The 20,553-nt window shown below is 38.7% G+C and overlaps 1 protein-coding gene across 1 annotated transcript in view; it reads right to left on the bottom strand.

The window, feature by feature from the left end:
* Nucleotides 1-11,553: 11,553 nt before the first annotated feature.
* The window catches only part of NALF1 (NALCN channel auxiliary factor 1), a 525,223-nt gene continuing 516,223 nt past the window's right edge, over nt 11,554-20,553 (bottom strand). Inside the window, exon 3 of the mRNA XM_064143774.1 lies at nt 11,554-15,056. Within this exon, the coding sequence (XP_063999844.1) occupies nt 14,761-15,056 (296 nt within the window). The 3' untranslated portion in view covers nt 11,554-14,760. The remainder of the gene's footprint in view (nt 15,057-20,553) is intronic.

Here is a 20,553-nt window from a genome sequence, read left to right as displayed (position 1 = left end):
GCATACTCCACAACCTCTCTGGGCAGTCTGTTCCATTGCTCCACCATTCTCACTCTAAAGAAATGTCACCTCATGCTGAGGTGGAACCTCCTGTGTTCTAGTTTGTCTGTGATGCTCCATCTCTGGGCATCACAAAAAGAGACTGCCACTTTCATCTTGACACCCACCCCTCAGATACTTATAGACATTGATAAGACCCCTCTCTCAGCCTTCTCTTTTCATGACTAAACAGCCCCAGGTCTCTCAGTTTCTCCTCACAGGAGAGGTGTTCAATTCCCACAAGCATGCTTGCAGCTCTCCTTTGGGCTCTTTTCATCAGAGTCTTGTCTCTCTTGAACTAGAGACCCCAAAACTGGACACAATATTGCAGGTGTGGTCTCACAAGGGCAGAGGACAACCTCCCTAAACCTTCTGGACACACTTTTCTTAATACACCCCAGGATGCTGGTGACCCTCTTGGCCACAAGGGCACATTGCTGTCCCATGGATAACTTGCTGACCACTGGGACTCCAAAGTCTTTCTCTCTGGAGCTGTTTTCCAGAAGGATGACCACTAGTCTGTATTGACGTCTGGTGTTATTCCTTCCTGATGCAAGACTCTGCACTTGTCCTTATTGAACTTCATGAGGATTGCCTTCAACCATCTCTCCAGCTTGTCCAGATCTCATTGGATGACAGCAGACCCCCTCAGTGTGTCAGCCACCGTCCTGGCTTTGTATCATCAGCAAACTCAATCCCCCCGTCGAGGTAACTGATGAAGATACTGAACAAATCTAGATGCAGTAATAATGCCTGAGGAACACCATTGGTTTCCAGCTGGACTCTGCACTGCTGATCACAACTCTGAAATCTATTGTTGAGCCAGTTACCAATCCACCTCAGGGTCCAAACATCTAACCCAATTTTCTTGAGTTTACCTATGAGGATAATGAGATCACTGTATGATTTGAAAATAGATAAAACTGGATATAATTTTTGTTTTCCAGTGGTTTTTTTTAAAGAAGGTATTTGAGTAAAGAAGAGTTGAAAATGCAAAGTAAAATGTTAGAATTTAGAGATCCTTCACCTGGAATGTCTGCCTCTGGCTTACTCTTCTATGGGCCAAGTGTCCTGGAAAGACACATCTCTGGAGGATTGCCTTTTGGCAAGAATAGGTAATGAGTCATGAAGACCCTGGATGTGATGGATAATGTGAAATGTATTACAGCAAGATGCTGAAAGCTAGAGAAGAAAAAGAACAGGAAGCAAGCGAATTTATCTGCCCTCATAACTATTTTGTTTCTATTTCTAGTCTTTCTTTTTCTGCCCTCATTAATTTGTAATTGGAAACATGTCATATATGATGGAAAGGAAAAAAGCCAAACAAACAAACAAAAAAAGAACAAGGGTATTATGCCCACTAGTATGAAGGTCAGGGCATTTCCATGAAGGATGCAGATCTCAGACACAAGAGAAACTGAACCAGCATTGCTCACGCGCTGCATATATTTAAACCACTTTACTGAAAATAAGTATGATTGTGTGCAGTAATACAAGGAGTGGAAGAGGAAACCGAAGTAAATTAACTCCCCCTCCCCATATCATAAAGATTACTAAATCTCCTCTCCCTTATTTCAGATCAGTCCTTAGACACTTGGAGGAAAAGCAGAGATATTCCACATAAAGAGAAGAATTATACATTATATTCTCGCATATATTCTTCCTGTATTTTTTAATAGGATGCTCAAATCCTAGGGAGAAAATAATTTTAAGACTATGGAATTCTTATGGATACAGAGAGTATATTTCCTCTGAGTAGCTTAAAGTGTTTTCTGAGTGAAGAACTCTGTTTCTAACATATGTGTGGGTTAAAAAACCGCTCTTTGCCTGACACAGATCTGTAGATTTGTTGTAGAGCTGGTAGAAGATAGCAGGCACTGTAAGTCTCTACTTGCATTCCATTCAATTTCACTACTTATTGAATCCATTATGTTTATAATGCATTTTATTTAGGGGAGAAATTTATCTATCCAATTTTAAAACTTGACACTTCAGATAGAACTCTTAAGCAGTGAAATGGGATCTGAATTATAAATGAGAGATGGAATCAACACCTACATGGGAATTCTGGTTACCAGATTAGAGAAAGAGAGATTGTTCAGCTCTGAGTCTTTGATTGACTTGAAGACAATACAGGACCTGACTGAGAAATTTATTTCCAGGTTTCAAAATATAAAGACCTATTAAGAAAGAAACCTACAGACTCTAAAAAGCATTTGTTTCACGTGCAGCTTTGCTTTAAATAAAATACTGTGTTAAGTTCTGTGCTAGTTTGAAGCTAGCTAGAATGTTTTGGTGAGAAGAACTAGATCATAGGCTGTGAAAGGAAAACAATGGTGATGTCTACTGCCCTCAGAGTCTTGCTGAAGAAGAAAGGAAAACATTAGATAACACTCTCATCATTTTCACTCACTCTGCCTTGGGCTTCTGACTGAGCTACATCTCTCTAACACACCCTCCACTCACCTTTGCCTCTTAACCTCTTGGCTGAACCTCCATTCTTCCTTAGGACTGGGATAAGGTTGAGAGGGGCAGGGGGAAGGTGCCGGGATGGTTGAGAGCCCCTCTTGGGGACTCAGGTTTCTGGGAGGGGAGTTGTGTTTCTGTATTACCTTTTACCTTGCATATTTCTGTCTATAACTGTATATACTGTAAATATCTGCTTGTATATTGTGCTAGCTGTAAATAAATAGCTTCATTTATATTCCCAGAGCTGGCTGAGTCTAGTCTGGGTGATTTCTAAAGTGTGTGTGTGTGGGGAACACCCAAACCATCACAAGTTCAGAGGCAGGACAGATAGGTAATACTGCTGAACTTTGTGCTCTGTCTGAAGATGAAGAAACAACTAATAACTGTTTTTCTACGGATAAATTTTGTCCCTAGTTCTGTGCTTCTGGAAGATACAGCATTGATAGCCACGATGTAATAGTGATAAACCAAACATCCCATCCCAAACTTCACAAAATTATGCATCTGGAAAGCAGAAAGCAGCTGTGAAAGTACCTCTTGACTGCAGTAGTCATGGGATGAGTAGTAGACATCCTGCTCAGTATACACTTGAGTAAATAAAAATTGCCTATGCTTATAAATAGAAATTCAAAATATTATTGATGCCAAGAACCACATACTGGGATTATGAGGGCTAAAATATCCAAGACACTTTATTGCAGACAGGTGAGAGTAACTTTGATGTAACTGGATTCTATCAAAAGGTCTGGGAGTATGTGTGGAACTAGATTTAAGAGCTTGAGGATTTGACCTGTATGGCTGCTTCAGAAGTAAACCAGCCACAGTGTCAGCTTCCTTCCTCTAAATCAAGAGATGAACTTTCAATTTTTTCTTTAAGTCACAAGAGTCAAAACTGACTGACTTGGCTTCCATATATCATTTGATATTTCAAAACACTTGGGGTTTGGGTGCAGTTCTTAATACACATTCTGTTATTTTACAAGACTGATTTTTACAGCTTTGTGTGGAGCATGAAAAAAACTATAACGGCATCAAAATCAGAAGACATATTCAAGAAAACAAATAATTATATGTTATTTTGATAAAATAGGAATCACAAAGTTTCACTAATATAAGGGAATACATATTTGATATGAAGCTGAGACTGAATTTCCTGTGTGTACCGAATGGTATTTATAATAAAGTTAATATTGACAAGAAATGTGTATTTCTGATACTGTAAAATATGAATAATCTAAAATTTATTGTTTAACTTCAGCATAAGTTAAATGCCTAATTATGTGTATTACTTCATTTTAATAGTTCTTGTGACAAAAAATTCCTGATACCCTTCATTATGTCAGTGTTAGATTAATGTTGACATGAAAGCATCTATGTATTTGACTAGAAAAGGGATCACAGGATCACAGAATGTTAAGGATTGGAAAGGACCTCCATAAAACGAGTCCAACTAGCACAGGTCACACAGGAACACATCCAGACGGGTTTTGAAAGCCTCCAGCGATGGAAACTCCACAACCTCCCTGGGGAGCCTGTTCCAGTGCTCTGTGACCCTTACAGTAAAAAAGCTCATGTCAAGATGCTGTAGTTTATATCCATTGCCCCTTGTCCTATCACAGGGTGCAACTGAGAAGAGCCTTCCCCCTCCCTCTTGGCACCCAGTCCTCGTATACTTATAAACATTGATTAGATATAGATTAGTTATACTCCCATTCTAAAACAGACAAAGATTTCTAGGAGCACAGATATCTCAATCCCCTGAACCTCCAGGCAGGCACTAGGTCCCACCCATTCAAGTGAAGGTCAGAGTCAAGACTACCTGAGGATCCCAAACATACCTACATCTGTGGAACCTGATGAGATGCTTCCCAGGGTCCTGAGGGAAATGATTGACGTAGTTGCCAAACCACTCTCCATGAAAAATCATGGTTGTCAGATGAAGTGTCCAGAGTCTGAAAAAAGGGAAATGTTACATCTATTTTTTAAAAGGATAGAAAGAAAGACCCTGGGAACTACCAACCAGTCAGCCTCCTGTCTGTACCTGGTACGATCATGCAGCAGATCCTCCTGGAACTGTGGAAGACAAGGACATAATTCAAGGCAGCCAAGGACAAATCATGCCTGAACTAATCTAGTGGCATTCCATCACGAAGTGGTTTCATCAGTGAATGAGCAAAGAGCCATGGGTGTCATCTACCTGCAGTTCTCTAAGGCCTTTGCAAGATCCCATATATAACATTCTCACTCTTAATTTGGAGAGGTGTGAGGTTTATGGATGAAATTGTCTGGGGGAGGTGGGGTGGGTAACTCCCAAAGCATCACATCTGCGTAGCCATGGCTGAAGTCTTGCAGTCAATGACTCAGTGTCACAGTGGACATGAGTAGTGTCCATTCTGGGAACAAACCTATTTAATGTTTTCATCAACAACAACAGTTGCATTCAGGAGGATCTTTAACAAGTTTGTGGCTGACATCAAGCCAAGTGATGTGGTTCCTATGCTTGAGGGAAGGAATGCAATACAGAGGGACTGTGCCAGCCTTGTGGGGTGGGCCCATGTGAACCTCACTGAGTTAAGGCCAAGTGCAAGTTTCTGCACCTGAATAGGGGCAATTCCCACTATCAATGCAGACTGGGATCTCACATAGGTTACAGGGCTGTGAGGAAACTGTGAGACTTTTGGCTTATTTCTGAACTGTACTGTGCTAGTTTGAGCCTAGCTAGAATGTTTTGGTGAGAAGAACTAGATTACAGGCTGTGAGAGGAAAACAAGGCTGAGGTCTACCTCACTCATAGGCTTGCTGAGATGTATGAAAACAAAAATCAAAACATAGGTAAGGCATTCTGCACTTCTGCTGCTGGGAAGCTCTGAGCTGCATCTCCCTCTCTCTAACCTCAACCTCCATTTTTTTCTTTCCTAATCCATTTTGCTTCCTAACCCCCTGGCCGAACCTCCATTCTTCCTTGGGACTGGGGTAAGGTTGAGAGGGGTAGGGGGAAGGTGCAGGGGCGGTTGGGAGCCCCTCCTGGGGACTCAGGTTTCTGGGAGGGGAGTTGTGTTTCTGTATTACCTTTTACCTTGTATATTTCTGCATATAACTGTATATACTGTAAATATCTGCTTGCATATTCTGCTAAGCTGTAAATATAAGCTTCATTCATATTTCCAGAGCCGTCTGAGTCTAGTCTGGGTGATTTCCAAAACTGTGGGGTGGCAGGGAACACCCAAACCATCACATGTACTTGCAAATCAGATAGCTACAAATGGGTTTATTTTCACCCATTATTTGCCAGAGCACCTTATATCAGTTTCATTGTACATTGGCTCCTCTTGTCAGGAGGGGCAGCACCGATTTCGCAGACATGTTGCTATCATTCATAGTCACCCCAAACAGTTCCTAAAACATTTGAAATCTGGCATGTCAATATCTCTGTACTTACCTCTCTGGACAGTTGCTTTGTTGTCTAGCCCTTTTGAAAACAACCAATCCTTGCATGACTCGACAGACATACATCTAACACCGCTGATTAATTCACAGCCTTGCTGTACACAATCGTATGTCTTATAGGTAAGAAAGGCACACATTTTTTTGTAGCTGTCACACCATTGAGAGTTGATGTACACATGACCTAAAAATTAAATTCTTCCATTTTGTAGGTCTTACTTTTCATGTCTTCTAATTTTACTCCATTCATAAGAAATCTGACATGATCATCTGTAAAGTAGAGATATGCTATACAATAGAGTCTGGAAAAAGGTTGAATAAGAGGCAAGTACCTCAACCATTATATTTTTGTTAGAGGCCTCTTATGAAACAGGTAGCTGCAGTCCAGGTAAGAACATAACTTACTTCCTTTTTGCTTTTGTTTTGTTTGGTCGTCTTTCTTTTGAGGAAAACTGAAAGTTGTTTAAATTTAACCATTCTCCAAAAATCATTATCTCCCCCCCCCAACTCCCCAACACTTTGGGCTTATTTTCATTTCACAAATCCCTAGTACCCAAAAAGTCAGACTCACTGTTTGCATTGTTAAATTTATTCTTAGTAGAGCATTATCTTTAGTAATTTTTTTTTCACAATCTTCAACAGTTTCTCCTGTCATTTTGAAAACAAGTGTTTCTGTGAGTCATTGTAATAAATTATTTCATCAAAGTTCTCTGTAAAAAATTAAAGATAGTATTAATTACTTAACTAAAGTTGCTATAATAATACAATATTTAATATATTATTACAATTTACAGCTTTTGCTTTTTGTTATTGTTTGTGGTTTTTTGTTTGTTTGTTTTTGTTTGTTTGTTTGTTTTTCTCACAGGACCACATAGCCCTCTCTTCAGTGCTAAGAATCATAGGACATTCCATATAGTTAAAAAACACTGATGCCAGTTCAGCCCATTTCAATTAAAATTCAGTCCTTAACTCTGAAGGAAGAAGACAAGAAAAGAAAAAAACAAAAACCAAAACCACAAAACAAGCAACAAAAAAAAAAAGTAAACAAGATGAAACACAGTTAATTTAATTTGCTTTTAACATGAGCTTTCTATTTATACAATTTTGGAATAACAGAAGAGTTGAATAATTTTAATTGCAAATCTATTTAACATAAGCATGTGATTTGTAGCTGCATAGTTCAATATGAATCTTTAAAAGGCCAAGAATCTGGTTTTGAACCAAACAATAGAGAACAAAGGAAACAAAGCAGCTTCTCAAGAGCTACATAAATAAATTGTCACTACGGGTTAATAATAACAAATGCAATGATCAGAATTCATTAATTTAATTTTCACCTGTAGGAGTGAAAATATAGTCAATCTTCCTCAATAGTTCTTCTTTATATTTATAATCCTGTGTAAGTTTTTGCATATTCAGACCCTGAATGAAGATTGTTAGATTTCAGAAAAAGAAAAATCTATCAAATCAAAGCTCAAAGCTTTGGCTAAACATGACTTTTGCATAGAGCTGCAGCTAATTATTTGACCAACCCCTTGGACAAACCTTTGGAACTTTTCGACCTTTCAGCTGTTCACATGCTTAGTTATTTATCCATATGAGTTTAAATGTGCTCAAAGAGATCTCGGTCTTTTCAAGTCCTCCCTGAAATCAGTAGAAGGACTTGGTAGGTTTTGATCCATGGCATAAACTCTAGTCCCATCTAGATGAAAAGCATGAGCCCCATTGAATTCAGTGGACCAGCAGACTAGTGATGGATAGGAAACGAGAGTATAATTCTTTGTGAATGAAAGTCTCTTTTTTCTCTGTTTATGTTGTTTTGGGTTTGTCTTTTGTGAGTTTTTTGGGGGTTGGTTTTTGGATTTTGTGTGTGTGTGGTTTGTTAATCTTTTTGTTTTGTTGTGTTTGTTGGTTGTTTTTTTCCCCTACATGTGTATGAAATATAAAGCAGGAGAGCTTCACACCTTATCAAATGCATTCAACTTTTCATAGGGCTACTAAGGCAAACGTATGTCTTTGTTCAGACTGGCAACTGTCAGAGAAAGGGAAAGGTAGAGTGAAGGAAGAAATAGGAGAAAGGAAAGACTTTTTGTCTTCCTTCTGTCTTTGCTTTTACCAGTCTTTTCCAAACCACAGAAAATCTAATTGCTGCATTTCCCACTGTTTGCAGGCCTGATGTCTTCCAATGGACGTAGCTGCTCTGCTTCCTTTTCAGAAATTTCTTAGAAAGCTGATTAGTAGCTGACAATAGTTAAGTAGATCTTGGTCCTCTAAAGTGCTAGGTGCTCTTTGCCATCAAATGAAATAATTAGAACTGAGCACACTTGGTTGAAATTCTGTCTTCTCTCTGCAAATTATAATAAATGCAGTTAAAATAAGGTAATTCTGCTTAATATATGTCAACATTCCTCTGAAAAGGAAAAGATCATCTCTCTCTCATGAGTGTGCAGTAACCAGACCTTGAATAGTTTTACTAGGCAAAGTAATAGTCCATTACTTTTTGTCCACTGGAGCAACACTAGGAAAGAAGCAGATAAAATCCTACTTTTTCTTTCTTGCTCAGTAGAGAGTAGTCAGATGGTTAGAAAAAGGACTTATGTGCACTCACAGAAAACTCAGTCTCAGCATTCCAGCTAGTAGAGTTATAATTTCATCTTCCATCCATATTTCATGAAAAAAAAAGGCTGATGTAGGAGTCTAAGTCCAGTAAAAAAAATCAGAAATGTGAATAACTGGTAGAGAGAAGTACTTCCCAGGTGTTCAAAGAGTGATTCTGAGAGGGAGGGCTGAAATAAGACTATACTGTTCAGTGTAGACCACTGACTTAGGTACACGTTCCTCAGTAGATTCTCTTTTCATATTGCCAACTTCTCTTGTGTATTACACTTCATCCAGCTTAATTCAAAACTGTGTATTCATCTCTTATAAGATAGATAAGTTTGATGCTGCAGAGCTCAGTATTATCCTGATTAAAGGTGCACTCAAAACTTGCAGCAGTGTGGGAAGTTATTATTTACTTCTGCTGCCTACTTTATCCCTCTGACAGCAAATATCCCTCTCCTTTCTTAATCCCCCTCACTGCTAAGGACTTGATGGAAGGGTATGTATGCCTGTGTTACAGATGTTCCAGCTGGCAATAGTCTTCACCCAAATGCTCCTCATCTTGCACTGGAGTGCAGCATCACATCTCTTTGGATTATCCTACTCAGATTCAAAAGATCCTGGCAAAATCTTACAGGCAGCTGCGAGGGGTGATGTCTGAAATGTCACAGAGAAATATGACACCAATTCACTGATGAACCTTTTATCTCTTGTGCTAACACAGTCATTGTGAGAAGAGCAAAAAGGATTTGAAGACACACACCTGGCAAAATCTTCACTCTTAGTCAAATGACTAGTTACAAAATATGCCTCTAATTTTAATCCTGTTTCAGTTGCTTGCAGAGTTCAGTGCCTATAATGCATTTAAAGTACCCTGGTGGTTCCTCTCACTTTTGTCATGGGACCTGAGACTGAGACTGAAGGTGTGATCAGGATAGGGACAGTCCCCTCTGAAGAGGACACTGAGTCATGTGTATGTGGTGTTAGGAGAATGAGAGAATCTAGAGATTGGATTGAATGTTGAAGCACAGTGAGCACTTTGAATGGAAGCTCTGCCTTACAAGCCCTGACTGAGACATCCTGTGCTACAAACACCCACTGGAACTGCTGCAACCGAGTCTGTGTTTGGAACTTTCTGCAGAAGTCAAGAATTGAATGAAAAGTTCAGAAGAATATTAATTACATTTAGAGGAGACAGAAGGGTGGAATGAATAACCAAACAAGCCCCTTCCTCACAAATTGTTAACTTTTCTTATTACAAAATATGCTGCTGAAATTCTGCCTAGAAATCCACACTCCGTAGTAAGAAATACAAATATAGCCATTTTACCCTATTCTATAGGTCTTATCCTTTGGTGCTTTTACTCTGAAGTATGCTGCATTAGTAATCATTGTGGATTTTCCAAATTGGTCCAGATTGATTTATTTTTTTTAGTTTCATAATTCACAGTAGTTCTCTCTTCCTTCTTCTCCCCCAAGGGACAGATAAAGCTTGCTAACCTTTGAAAAATTGCTGGAGAACACTGCAAAACTTAGGTCTTCAATAAACGTGATTGCTCAGAGTTGTTGCAGATGTTGGCAAATTAAATCCCTCAGTTGAGATGGCATGTGCTTCAGTCATATTTGACATCCAACAGCCCGGTTCTAACGAGTGCTATTATCATACTCAGAACTGAATGGAACATTTTTCCAAAGTTTTTTTTTTTTCTAAAACCAATCCTTTGCCAAATTAATATAATTATAGACAATAACATTAAACCAGAACCATTCACAAGTAATTCGGCATTGCCAGTCTCTTCTTTAGACTCAGATGGCTAGGGCTGAACCCAGTGTTCCTCTGTTGGTGCACCATGCCCAAGAGCAATTCCTGAGTAAAAGCTATGGGACAACAAATCAAGACCTATGCACTACAGTGAATTTTTTTGTGGGTATGCACCCACCTGTATCTGTATTGAGGCCCACTGAAGTCAGCATGACACAAAGTGCAGCTCGAATCCTGCCTGTGCAAGGCTCATCACAGGGCTGTGGCACTGATGAGATATACAGTGAAAGCTGCAGTAAGGACCAGGCACCCTCACAGACACTTGCTTAGATGACTGAGTGTATTTTGAAATATCCTAAACCAAAACTACCTGTACTCTTCAAATGAGTTTTGTTTGTGCTTTGGACAGTCACTTAAGACAGGTTTCACTGTGTAATTTTGAGTGCATGTATATAAGCTGTCTTCAGCTCTCCCAATGAGCAGATACCTTCTGTGCAGAGAGGCAACACTTACAAAAAGAACATTCATTATCATAACAAATACAGAGAGAGCAAAAGACAATGGCCTCGTCCCTCATGTTTAATAGAAGAGCATAATTGTATAAAGGGAGAGCCACATCAGGTACCAGATGAAACCTGCCACCTCTGCTGTTTGAAATGTGGCTCTCATTCTTTCTCCTTTAACCACTTAGAATAACCCTCAAGAAGGAATTTCTTAAAAGTCTGTGTTTGGTTTGTATCTATTGTTCCACAGATTCTTTGGCAGCTGATGGCTTGGTTTCACCATTTATAGAACTAGAATTTCATTTTAACGTTTTGTTGGAGTTTGTCTTTACATTAGGGTGTGCAGAAGGACAGCATTCACCTGCTATTTTTTTTGTTAAAAAAGGATACTGTCTCTTTAATGAAAGAAAAGTGTCAGCATAATGCATTACCAAATGTAAATGCCATAAGGTGTAACATAGAGCTCTAGTTATGTTATATGACATTTGGCTTAGCAGTATTAACATAATGCACAAAATATGAATTTTCCCTATTGAGAAAATAAGACAATAAAAGACATGGGAAATTTCTCTCTTCCATATGATCATGAAATAGTTATTATTCTATTTTTTTTTTTTGCTTGCTTTTCTTCTCATCAGTCATTTGCAGGAATATTTTAGTATTACTTCTTTGTTAAGACAGCTCTTTATCATGTATGTATTAGGCATACAGTACAAGGAGAAATGGAACAAGATGGCAGTTACAGCAGTGGCAAGATGCAAATTTATTCTGGCAATAAAGTAATATGTGCACAATATCAAGCATGCTTAAGTTTGTGCCAGGAAAACTATTACGAATGAGGAATGGATGGAATGGAATTTCGCATCATACATGATTACGTGTTGCTTAACTTCATAGAAGAGTCTTTGCCAACTCCTGATGTCCCAGATGCCATCAAGAGAAGCTGCATACCACAATGCTGGAGTGAAAATAGCAACAGATACCCCAGCAGTAGTCATCTCTGCAACATGACTCTTTGTTTCAAAAATAAAAGAAACAGACCTCAAAAAGATGACAGAGAAAAATCAACAGACCATTGAACTGCAGGCACTAACTCCAGGTGGAGAGAGGGGGAGGAATTGATTACATCTTGTACTTGTGTAATAATTGAAAGTCCATAATTGTTTTCTGCTTCATTTTGCCCAAGCTTAATTTGGCTACTTTATGCATTTGATGATGTTGTCACTGTTTCCTCATGTCTGTCTCGTATTGTATGACACATGATTCTATGTAGCCAGCAGTGGAGGAGTCATATTTTTCACTGACACCATTTCAAAACACTTTTAATAGAAAATTAAGGAATGAAGGATGAAGAAGAGCAGCAGGAAAGAAAGAATATGCCTTAAATATATCTCTCTACATTAATTCATCATGAGGCCAAACAGAAATAATAACTCTTCTTTGTGCGCCCATTCAATTAGGATGAACCAGATTTGCTACTGTATTGGTACAATGTAGAAATAGATGACACTGAGTAATGATGTGAACAAAAAAACCATGAGGAACATCACATAAATGTATGCTGGATGGCCTTTGCACAGCAGAGGTAGATAAAGGTTATAACAAACTGTTTACTGACCATGCACACTTACTAGAATTAAGAGGTCAGTTGAACAAGAGCTCACCTAGCAAGAGCTTTCTCAGAAGTGACTCATCAGCTGTTGTACAGCACCAGAACACTGCCCAGTTATTGCTCCATCACTTTTTTTTCAATAACATCTCTGTCCTTTCAAAAGTCTACATTCTACCATTAGTTAAGGCTTTTTCATTTGCATTTCTACATTTTCCCCCACTTTTTGCATCAATTCAACACAATTAATACATGTGCCTCTAATGGAAAATAAAATAACTAAAAAGCATCATGTTTTATTAAACAAAATATAGCATGTGCAAGGAAGGATAGGGAGAAATTATAGAAAGAAACCACTGCTGAAGAATTTTGCATTAGCTGGTGCTTTTTGCAGTTGCCATATTTGCACAGATCATTTTAAGCTCCTCAGTCCAAGCTGTAGTAAAACTCTATCAAAACAAATACTCTTGCAAAATATTTGAGCTTTTGCAGCTTTACATGTGCATCGTGAACTGCTTAAGCAGCGTGGTTATCTCCTTTTTGTTTTGCTCCAGAATTTAACAGACCATAAAGTGTATACAAAAATTCATTATGCACCAGTGATTAAATGTTCTTACAACATTAATATTTATCAAGGGGTATTTCATAGCAAGAAAGTAGGTAACTATGCTTTATTTCCTAAGAGAACATTTCCTATAGTTTTCCTTCGTCTCCCAGCTACACAGCAAACATCTCTAAAGTGCACTTTCCAAGTGTAGTTAGAGAATAGGAAGGAATGTAAAGTTTTTAAAAACAGCCCTTATGAACTTTTCCTTCCATTGATTCTACTGTAAACTCTTAAAAGCCTTTTTAAAAAGCAAATCTCATACACTCAGCAGGTGAAATGTTCCCACAAAAATAAAAGTCAACAAATTAAAAAAAAACCCCAAACAATGAAAAATCAGCAATCATGTTACATTTTTTTTCTCTTGGTTACTCATATCCTAGTATATCTTTACTGGGTTTATTGCACATTTATGAAAATGGTTGTTCTGTATTAAAAGAAAAAAAGAAGTTTCTTTACCTGTGCTAACACATTCTTGTGCATCCTCAGTAACTAGAGTAACTTTCAGCAACACATAGGCATTAGAAAAAGAATGGAATCAAAACCAAAGAGATACTTTGTATTGCGGATGCTCAAAGGCTTCTAGTGGAATTTCATTGAGACAAAAAGACTTGAATTTTAGAAGCTCTTTGCTCCCATTCCTTATGGAAAGCTGCTGGTTATGTGACAGCAGAACTCAAAACGTAATTCACAATGAATGCCAATCCTTCACCTCCAATATGAAGGCTTTCCAACTATATAACTTGCTGAGCATAACTGGTTTTCCACACCATATCTAAAAAAAAAAGGCTGCTCCTGTTCAACTGACCAGTGAGAAAGGACTGGACTTCTTCAAAACGGGTATTGGAGCAACAGTTTGTTATGTATTTCTTTACATTTTTTAACTGTCCAATCCCACCTTGTAAGGAGAGCACTTATTTGTTCAGCTAAAAGGAACCCCCTTCATGCTCCTTTTGGGTTTGCTCAGTCAACTGGTTTGTGCAACAGCGGCAGAGGCACACTAGAATTGTGTACCCATTCATTGTGATTACACAGACAGAAGCAAATGTATGTTGTCTGCGACAGGAGATGGGAAAGGGAAAGGAGATGAATGGTTCCCAGGGGTAAGAGGACAGTTAGATTTGTTTGGGGTTTTTTGTGGTTGTTTTGATTTTTTTTTTAATTACTATTTTTTCTTGTTACATTTTGTTTTGCTGTTCTTTTTGCTTAGTTTTTTAAATTTGTTGTTGTTTTTGTTTTGCTTTGTTTTTTTTTTGTTGTGTTTGGTTTTTGTTTTTGTTTTGTTTTTTTTGCTATGTCGTGGAGTCATAGCAATCATTCCTCTAATAGAAACTGACAGGACATAAAAGACAGAACTATCAGATGAACACACACAATGACTAGAAATCTATTGACAGAGAAAAGACTTAATTTAGCTTTGAGAAACCGTCCCAAAAATAAAATCCCATATTAACAAGAGCAAAAAAACAAACAAAAAAGAAACTCCAAACATTAAAACACAGTGTATAAAATGGTGTGAGAAATTTTAGTCACCATACAGCCTTTTAGTCAATAAAAAGCTGTGTTCATGTGTCCTTGTTGTTTGGGTAGTGACCCATTCTTTTCATTTTACCCAAAAGGTTATTCAAGAAGAGATCTGAGGGTGAAGTACTCAGTCCTCACTACTTTTGACTGTGGTCATTTGGACCTGTTTCTATAACATAAGATGAATTTTTTTAAGTTTATTTTTTTATTCCTCATTGGATGAATTGTCTTCCAAAGCTGTTATGCCTCCAAAAGCCAGTCCTGTCGAGTTCTGTGCTGCTGAGACTGTAAGTACTGTATGTAAGAGAATTAATACAAGAAGACACAGTTTAAGTCTGCTGCTACACAGTCTTGATGCTGATGAAACTGTGAGCGATGTCCTGTGACACATTGTTGAGCCACTTGTTTTTATAGTCCCTTTGGATTGGCGATCTGATAATAGTCCCCATCTGACATCACAGCATTCTGGTTCTGCATTGGTTGGATAGTTTTCATAGAGCCCTGTAGGATAAACACATGGGAAAATAAACACCAAGCACAAAAAGTTTGGCAAAAATTGATAGCTCTATGGAGCAGTCAATAGTCTAGTCTAAGCTATCAGATCCAAGTTTTTGTGTGTGCCTGAGGCCCTCAAAACACCTGCTATTCTGTATAATTAGAGTTGTCAAAGAGATTTGTGTCATCTAACAGGAAGCAGCATCCAGAGATGATTCAACAGAAGTGTGACACTAAGTGTATAAAGAAATGGCATCAAAAAGTAATTATTGATTTTGAATGACAAAACTATTTGAATCCTTCCTGCTTGGAAAGTAATGATTAATGATTAAGTAGCAACTGATTTTCATCTTGACATTCTTCCTCAGTCTGCAAGCACATCTTGTAGCATCGCTGTCCAGGAAAAGAAAAGCATTAAATAACAAATAATTGATATACTGACAATATTGACAATATTTGTCATCAAATCAGTACAGATCCAACAGCTTTACATGAACAGCTTTCGAATGTTCAGAGTCTACTGGATTATCCTGCCTCAGTTGAATTCCTTCAGATAGGATGTTTTCTTCGGCATATGCAAGAGGCGAGAATCCCACTTGCTATGTAATTGTGGCCGTTTCAGCTGATCCTCTAGCTCAGACGTAGGGGAGAGATGAACATTTCGCCCTTCTCTGGACACGCTCAAGCATCTCAACGTTCCTTCTAAACTGGGGAGCCCAGAACTGAACACAGTACTCAAGGTGTGGTCTAACCAGTGCAGAGTACAGGGGCAGAATGACCTCCCTGCTCCTGCTGACCACACCATGATGCAGGTCAGGATGCCACTGGCTCTCTTGGCCACCTGGGCACACTGCTGGTTCATGTTCAGGCAGGTATCAATCAGTACCCCCAGATCCCTCTTTGTCTGGCTGCTCTCCAGCCACTCCGACCCTAGCCTGTATCTCTCCATGGGGTTGTTGTGGCCAAAGTGCAGCACCCTGCACTTGGAGCTATTGAACCCCATCCCATTGGACTCTGCCCATCTGTCCAGGCGGTCAAGGTCCCGCTGCAGAGCCCTTCTGCCTTCCAACTCAGTCACATCTGCCCACAGCTTGGTGTCATCTGCAAACTTGCTGATGACTGACTCCATGCCCTCATCCAGGTCTCTTCCAACCCTGATGATACTGTGATACTGTGATACATAAATGGCAACAATAGATAAATTAATATAATTTCATTGGAGCATCAAGAACTTAATGTCTAGAAGCACAGTTTGTTCTCCCCTTTTTCTCCCGCTAGCTTCTGCTGCTGCAGCTTCGCCTGTCGTCCCCCGGCTGCTGTTTTGGCTACTGCTGCTTCTGCTGCTTCACCGCCTGGAATGTTCATCTCTCCCCTACGTCTGAGCCAGAGGATCAGCTCAAACGGCCACAGTAATCCTTGCTATGTAATAATTTGATCTTTTAGTGTTTCTGATTATATATCTAGGCCATTTCTGGTTCTGGAACTTCACTGAGTTACTCAGTTTGATCTTATTATGAATTTTTGGAACCATTAGAGGAATTCTGTCCTTTCCAGAAGACACCTATCTTTTTGGAAATTGTTAATGCTGTGTCTGCATTACCGCATGGGAGATTAATACAAGCAGATGATTCTGTTTCCTTCTCATATACCTTCTTTCCCAATAAGCTAAAAGAATCTAACTAATTTGCTTAACTAGTGGTGAAATGCAACAATGTCTAACATAACGGACAGGCATTTTATTTCTGTTTAAAGTAATCTCAATAACGATTTTGCAGTAAATAATTGCTCCAGGGTACTGCTAGGGTTTATCAGAAAAGAAACCAAACTGATCTGTGTTGAAATATCAGGATAAGGATTTGAAAGCAGCTGCATAAATGACATAATTTATAAATTAACTTCCCTTCTTGGAGCAAGAATTACTTTCCATATGAAGTATCCCAGCAATGATATTAGTTAAAAAAAAAAAAAAAGAAAAAGCAGTATGGAGAAGTTTAGCCATAATGTTCTTAGGTCAGGCACCAGACTGCTTGTTTTGTATAATCTGTAAAGAAATGCAGCACACCTTAAAATAAAACTGAACTCTTTTGTTCCCACTTTCATAACACTGATCTGCAGCTAAACAAAAAGTACAGCAGGTATGGTGAGCACATTAAAATGCAGGTTAAACCAAGACTGGAAGTTTTTTTACATAGCTGGTTCATAGGTTCATAGAATACCAGGTTTGAAAGGACCTCAAGGATCATCTACTATGCAACAGTCTATTGTGTCTACACAGCCTACTATGTTTTACATGAGTTCAAGTAAAGCTGCATCTACTTTTTGATTTTTTTTTTAAATATGGCAATAAGAACAGGCTGTTTGATTTTATGCAGTTAGGGTTTTCTCTATAAGAAATCAGGCTGTTCTTGCACATATACAGTCAGATACTCAAGGCAGCATACCAATGGTTGAAAATTATTTATTCTCTCTCAGATCATTACTGAACTACGTGAAGGGACATTGTAGCCAGGTGGGGGGTGGCTTCTTCTCCCAGGCAACCAGCAATAGAACAAGGGGACACAGTCTCAAGTTGTGCCAGGGTAGGTATAGGCTGGGTGTTAGGAGGAACTTCTTGACAGAGAGAGGGATTGGCATTGGAATGGGCTGTCCAGGGAGGTGGTGGAGTCACCATCCCTGGAGGTGTTGAAGAAAAGACTGGATGAGGCACTCAGTGCCATGGTCTAGTTGACTGGCTAGGGCTGGGTGCTATGTTGGACTGGATAATCTTGGAGGTCTCTTCCAACCTGGTTGATTCTATGATTCTATGATTTTTAAATGTACTTCATGTTTTTAAAGAGATTCTGCTGCATTTTCAAACTTGCGGACAGATGCTTATTGTAAGTATAATAAAGCAGTCTTATTACTAATATTGTATTTTAAACATGGTAGCATACAGAACTGCATCACAAAGCAGGCAACTATATGACCTTTTCTGTGACTGTGGTATCTCAAACCATTAGTAGTAACTGAAGAAATACAGAGAATGGTGTCCTGGAGTCCTGGATACCCTAAAATTCCTCTCTCTCCGTGGTTTTAATGGGAGAGGAAAGGCGTGAATAACCTGTTCCCCCTTCCCCTGCCCTTCAAGTGTGGAGGGGGAGAGCAGGGCGTCCTTCCGGCACGAGGAGTGCCCCGTGCAGATGCCCACGCTGGAATCAGGCTGGGGATTGGTTGTGGTCTTCATGCCTAGGAAGTGGTAAATCATCTATTTGTCCAGAGAAGGTATTGGGGTCCTTCCTGCCTTGGGGTACCCATCTTAGAGTTCTCCCCTGCCTGGATTGTTCCTGCAGAAAGAGTCCCCTGGCACTCCAAAGGACAAGCTCTTGAGGGACAGGACCATCCCTGCTTTGGACAGCTTCCCATCATAAGCATCCTTTGTGCAAGCTCAGTTGGCCTAACAAGCCTCCGATGTCCTCTGAAAGAGAGAGAGCTGGCAAGTATCTGGACCACTCTTTTTCTCAGACAGCCTTGGTCACCTGTTAGTAAAGGTTCTGCTCAGCCTGATTGATAACTGGGAAATCTGTGTTTATAGCTTAGCTTTTTCCATTTTCTGACTTCCAAAATAGCAAAATTTATCTATAGTATCCTTGTAAGATCTTCTCAATCAAACTGAGTCTGTTAATTAAACTAAATTAATTTCTGTATATAGTTTTGGGGGTGGAGTTTCAGGAAAATAAAATAATTCTATTTTTATATATATATTTCTGATTCAGCCACATTAATTCCCTGCCTCCACAACAAATGGTTAATGCTTTGACTTCAACAAGGATTTTTGCTACTCAAACAAGTATTTTCTGCTTTTTTTGTTATAGGGAAACCCAGACTATTGAAATTAAACCCTATATATACAAGTTGGTAATCAAAAGGTATTTAGATAACACATAGGCATTTAATGACTTTAAACAATAAATTGAAGGCAGCTCCACATTCACAATATCAATTTGGGAACTGAGCTTAGGTTTTGAATTTGCAGCTAAAGAACCACTGTTCATATGAGAGTTTCAGAGCATGTAGATAAATTTGGTTAGAGCTTTTACTCATAAAATTTCATTACTGTGCTTGACTACATACTTGTTTGTAGCCATAACTATCAGTTTTGACTCCTTAAAACTAATTAGTCAATCTACTCAGTCAGACAGTAACAAACACCTGACTTACAAGAAACCCTGGAAAATTTGCTACATTAGCCTTTGAAAATCAAGAAGAAAAAAAACTACTTTGTTGTTTTATTAAAATATTGTATATAGACACAGGGTCTGGAATAAGAAATAAAAATAATATCTTTAGGTCCTAAATCACCAAGGCTTCACTCTTCCTTTTTTTTTTCTTTATTTGAGTCTGTAGACATCATTACTCTGTACTACTTGGATGTTAGGTACTCATGTTTTCTGAGAGCAACTTATCAACTGTTACCAGCTCAAAATATACTTTTCACTTAAAATGCTCAACCCTGGACATCCATATCCCAGCTTTTCCCAGCACTCATCTGTATTTCACCAGAAGAAATCTCATCCCATATGGAAGTTCTTAGACCTTGATCTTAATCAAGGATCCAGAATTTGCCAGGTTACTTTTCATTATTAAGGCATCCTGCAGACAGATGTTGCATGGAAAAAAAGTCATGTAAAAGCTATCTCTTTTTTGTGTAACTGAATTTTTTTTACATTTTGATGTTCAACACAGCAGTAACATGTAGAGAGTGTGTGTTGTAAATGCTGATGCAAGAATTAAGGTTATCATTTGACTGAGATTATGTTAATGAAGACATGGTTACAGGTAAATCCCAGGTATCCTGCTCAGCTGAATCATACTGAAAGAAAAAGAAGAAACAGTATGAACATCATATTCAATCTGTGTGGAAACAGCTTTGGGACATAAGCAGCAAACTACAAGTAAGCTTTTACACAAAACCCCTAAAATCACAAGTACCATCTATGCATGCACAGTCTGCCAACCAGATAGATCACCAACTAACTCAGAGAATTCAGTGGTCTCTGATTGAGAATTTTCATGTCTTTTACACAGGAACCAGTATGCAAAAGAAGTGGTTGCATTTCCACACCTCACTCCAACACTCTCAGGATGTGTTCTGTTTGTAGCTGGATTTAACTTGGCCTACAACTTGATTTCTTTGCTACAGAAAGAGCTACAGAGCCATATTATTTTCTATCGAAGAAAATTGGTCTGGTTGATAAATTTGTTGTCATACATTAATATTTTTGGGAAGCAAATAAATCAGATCTTATTTTATCTCACGCTTTTTTCCTCTTCTTATATCTGCAGATGTCTAAACTGCAGTCCTTTCAAACATAGACTTCTGGTTATTTTGAGAGGCATACTAAACTTCTTCTGCTTGAAAAAAGACCATGAACTAGAGGAAGAAACCAGATAAGTGGATGTAGCATACCAGAAGTTTCAAATGATCCATTTCACTCTGAAGTTCAAAGTAAATAATGTCTGCCAA

Source organism: Pogoniulus pusillus, chromosome 5 (genome assembly GCF_015220805.1).
Source record: "Pogoniulus pusillus isolate bPogPus1 chromosome 5, bPogPus1.pri, whole genome shotgun sequence".
Classification (NCBI taxonomy): domain Eukaryota; kingdom Metazoa; phylum Chordata; class Aves; order Piciformes; family Lybiidae; genus Pogoniulus; species Pogoniulus pusillus.
Note: the sequence above shows the minus strand (reverse complement) of the source record. Positions and strands in the feature narration are given on the sequence as shown.